At 39.2% G+C, this 12,564-nt stretch overlaps 1 protein-coding gene across 14 annotated transcripts in view; it reads right to left on the minus strand.

The window, feature by feature from the left end:
* Window positions 1–12,564, minus strand: part of SPRING1 (SREBF pathway regulator in golgi 1) — a 181,013-nt gene that overhangs the window by 159,411 nt on the left and 9,038 nt on the right. For all 14 annotated transcript variants that reach the window (XR_009181824.2, XR_011646503.1, XR_009181826.2 and 11 more), the window contains exon 2: window positions 1,348–1,504. Coding sequence is in view for 4 of the 14 variants with exons in the window: in XM_023589778.3 (XP_023445546.2) it covers window positions 1,348–1,504 (157 nt within the window). In the remaining 10 variants the exon portion in view is untranslated. The remainder of the gene's footprint in view (window positions 1–1,347; window positions 1,505–12,564) is intronic.

Genomic DNA, 12,564 nt, shown 5'->3' on the forward strand with positions numbered 1-12,564 from the left:
CATACTCTTGTTGATGACTTTGAGAAGAGCTTTCTGGAAAAGTTTTTGTTTTTTTCTTTAAATTTCACAGGGAGTGCAAACTTTTTTTCCCTAACCAATACTGCACTGGGATAAAGACCACATGTGCCTTCATTTTGTTTAGCTTCATCATGCAGAGTGAAAATTCTAATACAGTTACCTGTTCCAATTTCAATACTGTCATGTTCATAAACCATTTGTCCTGGAACTCTTTGAAATAGAGTAAGATTTACTCTTGTAAACAAACAAACAAAAAACCCAAGTTAACTGCAAACTACTTGTTGAATAAGGAAAAACAATCTGTCAAACTATCGGGGAACTGGGAATACTGACTGAGTATCTGAAATTAAGGAGTAATTGTTACTTTTTTTGATGTGACAGTGTATTGTGGTTACAGCTTATAAAAGGATCACTGGCAATCTTGGGCAAGTTCCTTTATTTCTTGGTGTCTCTGTATCATTGCCCAAGGATAGCAATACCTACACCTCATAGGGTTGTTGCAAAAATCAAATGAGATTCATGAGGCAGGCTTTTAGCCCAGGGCCCAGCACATAGTGATGCAGGCTAAGCATTACAGCAAGGGCCCACAGATCTCCAAGGGGTCCGTGGAAAAATTTTAAGGGGTCCATGAGCTTGAATTGAAAATAAATCAATTTATTATCTTTATTTTCTCTGCCCTCTAACTGAAATCTACCACTTCCTTCATGTATTAATGTATGCAATACATAAATTACAGTAGTATTCATTTCACCTAACTGGCAATGGGGTCTGGGGCACAAAAAAGGTTAAGAACCCCTGGCTTAAAGGGAAGTGAGAAAACCCTGAGAGAAAGCATCAAAACAAACATATGGATGTTTGCATTGTAAAAGTAACACATTTTGAATGTGTTTATAGTTCATTTGAAATTATTTGGTCCGTAGGCTAACAAGCACATTTCCAACACTATGTGCCAGCAAGCTATGGACATTATTTATGTTACCAAGATGTAAGTTGAGCTCTTAGTCTACAGAGTTCACCATCAAGATGAAAAGAAAAGATTGGCAAGATCTGAAAAATACTCTGGGGTGTGTAGAGACCACAAGAAGTGACCTAGGGGCTGAGGCATGCCAAAATGCTAAAACTGTAAGTTATAGGCACTAAGAGTCATTCAACCGTGCTTCTCTGACACTGGAAGGAACCTCGAATGTCATGTAGGGTATGAAAGACTGAGAGGATAGTAGAAATGTTGGGAATGAACAAGAAGGGGAAATGTATTAGAGAACAATTCCCCCTAAAGGTCCCACAAGTGTATTTCACTGACTGCCAGGAGAGGAAGAGAACTGCCATTACCTAGTTCATCCGTGATGAGATGCTTCCCTTGAATGGAGTTACGGCACTGATTGCCTGGTCGACTGCTATTGCCCAGGTTAAACTGCACTTTCCAGGGAATGGGCTGATCATGATCTTGAACCTGGAGAAGATTCCGATCTCTCACTGCCCTCTCCTCCTATGAAGAGACCATAAGTGAAAAATATAGTTTCTTGCATTTATACCAATTTCTCATAGAAACTACATTAAGAAAACACAAATACTGTAAAAAGTTTGCACAACCAGAATTTGCAACTCACCCTCTTCCCCAAGCAAAGTCTGAGCCAAAGTCATAAAATATATAATAATTCCAGAGGAAAAAGTAATAAATCAGGGCTATGCATCAAAACTGGCACACTTAAATGCATGGACCCTGAGTAACGTTATTCATTAAGATGTGTGCCCCAATCCTATTCCTGAAGCATTAATTTTAAGAAAAAAATTGAAGGGAAAAAGTTTTTAACTTTTTCTTTCAGATGTTAAGTCATTTAAAACATTTTTAATATTAAAATAAATACACTGTGAAATAGAATGCATAATTTGGATAAAGCTTTAAAATAGAAAACTTCAAAGATATTTTGCAATTGCCATTTCAGGCAACACCCATACACTTCTGGAGCACGAGGTCACCTTGATTTGCTGTCAGGGGTACTTAAATGTACACGAACAGAAACACTGAATTAGGAAGTTGCTTATGGGGCAAAAAGCATGTCAACCTGCAAATTTCTTCTGTCAAAGAATACTGCAAAGACTGGAGTATGATTAAGCAGCCCTTACAACAGACCAGCCTGGCCCTTTATCCAGATGCGCAAAGTGAAGAGCTGCCCCTAGAGAGGCAAGAAATTAGACCCCCTTCTCCAAGTCTGGAAGCTCAGCCAGGGAGTTGAGCTTTCAAAATTGCCTTTTCTGTGCTATTAAAGGAACTAAGGAGGAAAGTGCCTGAGTGCCAGAAAACAAGTCAAGCATGAGACAGCCATCTTCTGAATGCTTAAACCTATTATTGGAAAACAAAACAATTATATAAGATTCCCTCCTAAAGGCTTTTATGTACATGAAACATTCTACCAATATAATAGAGTGCCAGTGTCCAGTGGCTTTTGCCATTAAGAATAATCTGTCATGTGTCACTGCTCGAGTAAAAAGAACTAACCTTGGAAGTTTGATGGTAAACTTCATATACATAAAAAAAATGGAAAAGAAAAGATCTTTACAGTTACTAAAATTTCTTTAGAAAAATAAACTAGGAAGGGCTATTAACATTAAAATACACATATCCACATTTGGCCCAGCAAATGCATTTTTGAGGGCATTTACAGAAAGTACCTATGTATAAAGATACACAAGGATGTTTATTACAGCACTGTTTAAATGACAGAAAAACCCTGATAACTCATCAATGGAAATGATTGAATACATAGGAGTACAGCCATACTAGTAAAAAATGAAAACCTAGCTACAGTTGATCTCTATTTACCTAGAGTAGTGGTTCTTAGGTCTGATATATATTAAATATATAGGGAGCTTAGAAAAAATTCCGGTGGGGGGTGGGGAGTGGGTTATATGGGAATCTATTTTATTTTTAATTTTTTTTAATGTAACATTCCTTGTGATCTATTAACTTTAACTTAAAAAAAAATTTCTGATGCCTGAGCCCAACCCCAGAGTGAGTAAGAATCTCTGGATAATTTCTGGGAATACATATTTTTTTTAAAGTATTCCAGATTGTTTTAACAGACGGGGTTACAGACACTGGCAGTCCATGATATATTATTAAGTGATAAAAGCAAATTGGAGGGGAGCAGATGTAGCTCAGTGGTTGAGCATCTGCTTCCCATGTACAAGGTCCCAGTTTCAATCCCTGGTACCTCCTTAAAAAAATAATAATAATAATGTGTATGTTATCACATATTATCATAATAATAATCATACAATAGGTTTATAAGAGCTCAGGATAAAAGTATGGAAAGATACTCTACAGTCTACTAACATGAGAGGGGCATAAGTGATTTTTTAAAAAATTTCTTTGTCTTTATTTATTTTTAATGTTACATTTAAAAAATATGAGGTCCCCATATACCCCCCACCCTCCTTTACCCGACTCCTCCCCTAACAACAACCTCCTCCATCATCATGGGACATTCACTGCACTTGGTGAATACATCTCTGAGTACTGCTGCACCACACGGTCAATGGTCCACATTATAGTTTACACTCTCCCCCCGTCCACCCAGTGGGTCATGGGAGGATATACAATGTCCAGTAACTGTCCCTGCAGTACCGCAACAATATCTTTAATCATCTTTGGAATGTTTATATATTTAATTTATTTTAAATGAAAATTATAAAAATATTGTTAAACTATGATTATCACTAAAAATAGGGGAAATGAGTGGGGGACCTACTCTCTGTACTATCTATACTCTGTACTATCTCTACTCTCTGTACTCTCTGTACTCTGGTTACAAGTTTTCAGTAAATTTAAAATTATCCCAACAAATTTACTTAAAACACAGAAACAATTACAACGTTAAAGACAAAGATTATCCATAATCCCATCATGTAAATAAAACTATATTTATTATTGCATATTATCTTCCAGCCTGTGACCCCTGGCATTTATACGACAAATTAGGATGCTTTGCATTCAGCTCTTCTTGACACTAATTGGATAGTAAACCATTTTCAAGTACCTACATGGTCTTGATAATCATATTTTCAAGGCTATATAATAATCCATCATGTTGATGTACCATAATTTAGTAAACACATCCTCTACAATCAACATTTAGGCCGATCCCAGGTATTTGTTATCATAGATAGAACTGCAATAAAAACATGAAGCCTTTTCTAGTCTCTTAAGTAATTTGTAATAGTTATCATTACCAGAGTGGAATCAATTGCTATATAAAGCCAAATAACTTCCCAAAAGTTATGCCATTTATATCACCACCATTAAAATAAATAGCATTTACAATTTTACCACAACCTCCTCACTACTGAATTTCGGTCTTTAATTTATCATGTTCATCTTTCAAGATGGCTTTAATTTGTATTCTCTACACTCCCCTTTGCTTTTGTTTCTTTTAAAGGAAAGCAATGGCACTAGCAGGACAAAGACAGGTTATACAAAAACAACATTTGTATTCCTTGGTTAATGCAAGAAGAAAAGCTAAGTGCAGAAGCTCTGGGAATAGAGCACAAATCACTTAGGTCCATGCTGCTTAACTACATGTAAATTCATACTTCTCTGCCCTACTGGGACCATATCAGTTAACTGCATAATCACGCAATGTGCAAACTAAACTGAGCTTCAAATGCTACCCTAGAAAAATCAAAAGCCATAAAGACTATCAAGAGGTTGGTCAAAATGCAATAAATTGGATGTTACAATGTGGTTAAAAGTGATCTTAACATTACTCCCAAACTATTCCACTATTCTTCCTAAAAGAAAACAGAGTCCATGGACAACTGTATCCCAGAAGGACCTCTTCTACTAACTGCATTCCTAATAAACAGGAAAGCAATTCTCACAGTACTTCAGCTTGTTTTCAAACATGAATATTCAAAACCTTGCCAAAAGAATTGTGTAAGTAGGACTGTGGAGATGACATAGTGACACAAACATAGCTGATTAGCACATGTTCAATTTTCTGAAGGCCTGGTTTTGCAAAAGTATAGGAAGAAAGACACTGATAGGATTCCTTCATTGGATGGGTACTTTTAAACGTTATCCAAAATGTTCTACCTACCCTATTATTAGGCTGTTTCAGCTCTAAGCTTCTCCTCCACATATTTTTTTCATTCAAGATTCATTCAAAGGTATGTATCTAATTCTCATAGTGTGCTAAGGATAGAGAAGCAAATGCAGACACAGTCTCTATTCTTCAAGAGCCTCCAGAGCAGTCAATAAAGAAAAAGGTATATACAGAAAGCACTGTATATGCTACGACAGATGTCCATGTGGTATGCACTGGGTACAAAGAAAAGAGCAGAAACAAACAGGAGTAAAAAAGCACACGAGAATTTTCTTAATAAATTGTGAAGAGCTACAAAAATGTTTTTCATTTTTTTAGATTTATTTATTTCTCCCCCCTCCCTCCATTGTCTGGCTGTGTCCATTTGCTGTGTGTTCTTCTGTCTGCTTGTATTCTCATTGGGCGGCTCTGGGAACGGATCCTGGGACCTTTTGGAGTGGGAGAGAAGCAATCATTCTCCTGCACCACCTCAGCTCCCTGATCTGCCATGTCTCTTATTGTCTCTCCCTTGTGTCTCTTTTTATTGCATCATCTTGCTGCGCCAGCTCTCCACGTGGGCCAGCACTCCTGCGCAGGGCAGCACTCCATGTGGGGCAGTACTCTGCGTGAGCCAGCTTGCTTTCACCAGGAGGCCCTGGGTATCAAACCCTGGACTTCCTATATGGTAGACAGGAGCCCAATTGCTCAAGCCACATCCTCTTCCCCAAAAATGTTTTTATTACTAATGTATGTTACCTCCCCCTTGATTTTAAAATGGACATATTAATAACCTGTCCTGTCTATTTTTCAGGGATTATTGTGAAGGCCAAATGAGATATATGTCCATGTAAGTTGTAAAGCACTTTAAATATAAGGCATTATTGACATTAAAAGATTTGCTTATCCCTGATGCTAATGACTATGCTTGTGAGCTGATAAACCCAAAATAAGAACAAGGCCTAGAACAACTTTGTGCCTGGGAATTTCCTCCTGTCAGCCTTCATGTTACTCAAATGTGGCCAGTCTCGAAGCCAAACTCAGCATGTAAACGCAATGCCTTCCCCCCAGCATGGGACATGACACCCGGGGATGAGCCTCCCTGGCAACGAGGGACCACTATCAACTACCAACTGATGATGCAACTGGAAAATGACCTTATACGGAAGGTTCAATGCGGATCAGCAGAATATCCATGTCTACATAAAATACCATGACTTTAAAATGCTGTTTGACCTAAAGTAAGGGGGAAATGGAAAGGAGAAATGAGTTTATATGGCTACGAGTTTCTAAAAAAGAGTCTGGAGGCTGGCAGAAGGTTTGCCCTCATGCACAACTGAGCAGAGTCAGAGAGACAGATAAAGCAGATACAACCCCCAGATATTGGTTCCTTTGAGGGCTAAAGAGACCCACGGGAGTTATGGTCATGGCCGATGGGGTTAACTACCAGGGCAGATGGCCCCTCTTAGGAAATGGTGTTTATGTGTGATGAATCTGGACTCAGATGGGATCTCCCTTCATAAGACTTTCATGCCAATGTGCTGGAGGTGCAGTTAATGTTGGGGTTTAAGATATATTTAGGGGATTTGAATCTCTGGACTGACAATGTGATAGCCAGATCCTGAGCCTCAACAGACTCCAGCACCTACAATCTGATTTATTGGACTTACCACACTCAGCTAAGATGGAGTTGAAGAAGGACAACCACCACACCATGGAGCCTAGAGTGATTACAACTGAAAATGGGAGGATTGCATCCAGCATCCAGGTGGAATCTGACCCTCCTCTTGACATAGAGGTGCAATGGACACAACCAATCCAATGTCCACATAGAAGAGGTGGCATTGGAATGGGAAAAGTGGACATAGTGGACGAAGGGTATGGGGAAAGGCAGGAAGAGATGAGAGGTGGAGGCGTCTTTGGGACATGGAGCGGCCCTGGATGGTACTTCAGAGGCAATCACCGGACATTGTAAATCCTCACAGGGCCCACTGGATGGAATGGAGGAGAGTATGGGCTATGATGTGAACCAATGTATATGAGGTGCAGAGGTGCCCAAAGATGTACTTACAAAATCCAATGGATGTGTCATGATGATGGGAACGAGTGTTGTTGGGGGGGGAGAAGGGGGGTGGGGGGATGGGGTTGAATGGGACCTCACATATATATTTTTAATGTAATATTATTACAAAGTCAATAAAAAATTAAAAAATTAAAAAAAAAAAAAGATTTGCTTATTTTTATTGGGTGATTCTTTTAAACAAAAAAAGTGATATAAAAACCGGAAGGTACCCTAAATGTCCATTATTTGAAGAATGGCTAAATATAGCCAGAGAATGGATAATTTTAGTTAAAGTGCTTTTAAAAGGTGGGGAAAATGCTTATTTGTGTTATGTGACAAAACAGTATGTCTCAATTATGTAAAGTAAGTAAGTATGGAAAAACAACAGGAAGAGAACATACCCAAATCTAAATAGTGACTATGTCTGATTGGTGAGATTATGGGTAATTGTTCCCCTCCTTTACCTTGTGTGAAGATTTTCCATAAAATGTATGTACCTTGGTGATCAGGGAAAAACAAACCAAAACACCAGATTAGCAACTGTCTCTTATGACTTATTATACTTCACTTACTTTCAACAGTATCTATCTTGGCACCAATTTACTTACTTAATTACCTTAAAGCTGAAGCTGTTAATTTATATTATCAAGGAATTAGGTGAATAGCACTGATACTTCTATGAAGCACACCACCTGAACAAGTACAACATTTACTTACATGAGAGGACCTCCAAGGTTTCTCCATCCAGAATAAGGACTACCTTGCCACTCTATCAAGTCATCCTGTCCTGTTTCATATTATAACTCACTATTGCAGTAATTCTGCTTATTTACTACTTGTCTCTCTTACCTTCTAGCAGAATATAGGCTCTCTGAGAGAAGGGACACTATACCTTATCTACTTTGTTCCACACTGTATCTCCATGACCCAGCAAAACAATGCACAGTCAATGTTCATAAAACATCTGTTAAATAAAAGTACCCCCAAACACCTGGCACCACTTATCACTCCCAACCCTCTCTTTCCAATCACATCCCCACGCTTGCCAGCAAGGTGTCCTGCACTTCCATCTGTACAATTTGAAATTATTTGCCCCAAAGCATTAACATGAAAACCAAAGAAAAGACTAATTCAAAACAACCAAGGATAATCAAATATTCTCTAGGAAAAAGCTGCCACATCTGCTCCATGAGTTCACAATCTCACTGAAGTACATTGAGTCATGTGGCATTTGTTTTCCACAGTCTCCTCTCAATTAATCCTAAAACATCATGAATATTCCATCTCATCATCTCCGTTTTACAGATGAAGAAACTGAGGGTCAGCAAGATGAAGCAAACTTGCCTCCAGCCACACAGGTAGTAAGTGGTAGATGACCAAAACTGCAACAAAGAGAAGAGCAAGGGCAGCAAACCCAAACACCTGCTGGAGAGGAGGAGTCAGACAGGACAGGCAATTCTCAAAGCTTTTGGTCCCAGGACTCTTTACTTTCTTAAAAATTATTAAGATTCCCGTATGTGGATTTATATGTATTATGGCTATTGATGTTTACATGTTGACCATTAAAAATGAGATTCTTAAAAATATTTATTAACTCATTTAAAAATAACAAAAATAAATCTGTAACATGTTAACAGTTTTCCTAAAACATTACATTTTTTAAAAAAATTTAGTGAGAAGAAGGGCAATGTTTTTACATTTTTTGTCAATCTCTTTAATGTGTGGCTTAATACAACATTTCTCATATCTACTTCTGCATTCAATCTGTTGCAATATGTTGCTTGGATCGAAGCATATAAAGAAAACCCACCTAATACAGAAGATGTGGAGTTGAATATATGCAAGAAGTATTTTAATAGTTTTTTCAACTAATTATTCTTCTTTGATACTTAAACAAAACTTGTCAAGTGGGAGTTTCTAAAAAGTTCACTGCAGATGATATAGTCACTTTGAAAAATGTTCTGGCAGTTCTTCAAGAAGTTATACCACTTGCCTCAGCAATTCCACATCAAGGTAAGGAATGAAAACATATGTCCACTCAAAACTTGTACACAAGGCCCACAGCAGCATTAATCACAATAGCCGAAAAGTAGAAAAAACCTAAAAGCCCATCAACTGATGCGTGGATAAACAAAACATGGTATATTCAAACAATGGATTATTATTCAGCAATAAGAAGTAGTACTAATAAATGCTACAACATGGATGAACCTCAAAAACATTATGCTAAATGGGACAATCAGTGAGACAGGGACAAAGTAAGGAGCTCCTAGAATCAGCTCCTGCTACAGAGTAGTTTAGTAAACACCCAGAGCTATCTGGAGCTAGATGAAGCACCTGTTTGGAGGCTCCAGGACACCAGAGGAGCATACAGCAACATCCTTGAAGGAATGGAAGGAGGAGACTAACTTTCGGCAGAGAAGACTCATAAGTAGAGCACTACACACCAAGGACACCAGTGCCCATCCTCCACTAGAGGCACAAGCCACCCCAGAAGCTGTTCCATGTCAGGAAATGGAAGGTCCACTTCCCAAAAACAGGGGAGGAAGAGAGGCTGGGCACCAATTTCAGCTACTGATGAGTAAATTTGGCGGGCTAAAGTATAATCCTGATAACAGCTAAAGTTAGAATCCGTCCAAGTCAGAAAGAGGCCGGTAGCTGTCATCTTAACTCCATGCCTGGCATAAGGGGAAGTGGGGCAGACTGAAAATCACAGTGCTGGTAGGGACTGGCTTCTTTCCATCCAGATCAGACTACAGCACTACCATAAGCCCCAGCCCCGCATCCAGAGGGAGGAAGCTACAGGGACCTGAGCCAGCCTCTCTGGGAAATTACCAGCCAAGCCGCGGAGGCTGGTGATCATCCTACTCTGGCAGCACAAGCCGCCCCAGGAGCTATTCTGTGGCTGGAATTGGAAGCTTCATTTCCCAAAAACAAGAGAGGAGGAGACAGATTTCAGCTACTGATTAGTAGACTCAGCTGGCTAAGGTATAAACCTAGGAACAGCTAGGATATGAATCTGTCCAAGTAGGATAGAGGCCAGTGGCCACCATTTTGACTCCAACCACAGCACAAGGGGAAGCCAGGTTCACCCAAAATCACAGTGATGGTAGAAACTGGTTTCTTTTACCCAGATCTCCCTGCAGCGCTAACCTAGGCTCAGCGTCATCTCTGGCAGGGAGGAGGCTGGAGCCCCCCGCCCCCCCACCACACAAGCCTATCCAGGTAACCGCAGATACATTTGGCTGGCACAGACTGAATTATTAGAAGTCTACCAGAGCAAATGTGGTCATCTTGGAACTGCACTGCATAGATTGCTGCCCACACCTGCAGCTCCATCTCCACCCCAGGCAGGGGAGAAAGGGGTGGGAAGCTTCTTCAGTCTCTCTGGGCAATTACAGTCTAGGCCTGCATGACTCGGATTATTCCACACAGCTGTGACTCTATCCCTACCCCTGGCAAAGGAGAAAGTTGGGAGAAGCTTCATTAGTCCCTGGAACAAGGAGGGCAGCTTGAACCTCCACAGCTTATAGCATCAACTACATCCTGGGCTCCTACTACACAACCAGCAAGGGAGAAAGAGCAGGAAGTCCTAAACTAAAGAGAAAAACTGCACCCAGAATAAATATTCTAGTAAGCCAGATGCCAAGACACCAACAAAAATTTACTATCCACACCAAGAAACAGGAAGCTATGGCCCAGTTAAAGGAATGAGACAAGCCTTCAGATGACATAAAGGAGTTGAGACAACTAATCATAGATGTTCAAACAAATCTCCTTAATAAATTCAATGAGATGGCTAAAGAGCTTAAGGATATTAAGAAGACACTGGATGAGCACAAAGAAGAATTTGAAAGCAGACACAGAAAAGTAGGAGATCTTATGGAAATGAAAGGTACAGTAAATGAAATTTTAAAAAACATTGGAATCATATAACAGAAGATTTCAGGAGGCAGAAGAAAGGATTGGTGAACTTGAAGAAATGGCCTCTGAAAGTGAATATGCAATAGAACAGATGAAGAATGGAAAAAATTGAACAAGGTCTCAGGGAACTAAATGACAGTAAAAGATGTGCAAACATGCATATCATGTGTGTCCCAGAAGGAGAAGAGAAGGCAAAAGGGGCAGAAGGAATATTTGAAGAAATAATGGTAGAAAATACCCCAACCCTATTGAAGGACACAGATATTCATGTCCAAGAAGCACAAAGTACTCCCGCCCAAAAAAATCCGAATAGACAAACTCCAAGACACATACTAATCCGAAGGTCAAATGCCAAAGACAAAGAGAGAATTCTGAGAAGAGGAAGAGAAAAGCAATTCATAACATATAAGGGATACCCAATAAGATTAAGTGCTGATTTCTCACCATAAACATGGAGGCAAGAAGACAGTGGTTTGATATATTTAAGATACTACAGGAGAAAAACTTCCAGCCAAGAATCTTATATCCAGCAAGACTATCTTTCAAAAATGAGGGTGAGTTTAGAATATTCACAGATAAACAGAAACTGAATATATAACCAAGAGACCAGATTTTCAGGAAATACTAAAGGGTGTGCTAGAGCCTGAAAAGAAAACACAGGAGAGAGAGAGTCCTGGAAGAGAATCTAGAAATGAAGATTTTATCAATAACAGTAACTAAAAGTGTCAAAAGAGTGGTGAAAATAAAATATGACAAGTAAAACTCAAATAGTCAGGAATAAAGTTAACCAACGATGAAAAGCACTTGTATTCAGAAAACTGCAATTTAATGTTAAAAGAAATTTAAAAAGGCCTAAATAACTGGAAGAACAGTCCATGAGCATGGCTAAATATCATTAAGATGTCAATTCTACTCAAATTAATATACAGATTCAATACAACCCCAATAAAAATTCCAACAGTGTTTGTTTTTTTTTAATTGAAAACAAGATTGTCAAATTTATTTGGAAGGGTGGGGGGTCCTGAATAGCTAGAAACATCCTAAAAAAGAAAAGCGAACTCTCACCTCCAAACTTTGGATCATATTGCCTAGCTATAGTGGTGGAAACGGCATGGTACTGGCATGGAGACAGACACACAGACCAATGGAACCAAAATGATGGTTCAGAAACAGACCCTCACAGGTATGGTCAAGTGATTTTTGACTAGCTTGTCAAACCTGCATAGCCTGGGCAGAACAGTCCCTTCAAAAAATGGTGCTGAAAGAACTGGATATAGATAGCCAAAAGGAAAGAGGACCCCTATCTCATATCTTATCCAAAAATTAACTCAAAATGGATCAAAAACCTAAAAATAAAAGCTGCACTGCATGAAAAAAACACAGCCCGCCAAGGAGTGGGGCTGCATACACAAAGAGATGACCCAACAAAAAAGAGACACCCTTCCCCAGTGCCACAGGATAACGCAAGCGGATGCAGAAGAA

Source organism: Dasypus novemcinctus, chromosome 19 (genome assembly GCF_030445035.2).
Source record: "Dasypus novemcinctus isolate mDasNov1 chromosome 19, mDasNov1.1.hap2, whole genome shotgun sequence".
Classification (NCBI taxonomy): domain Eukaryota; kingdom Metazoa; phylum Chordata; class Mammalia; order Cingulata; family Dasypodidae; genus Dasypus; species Dasypus novemcinctus.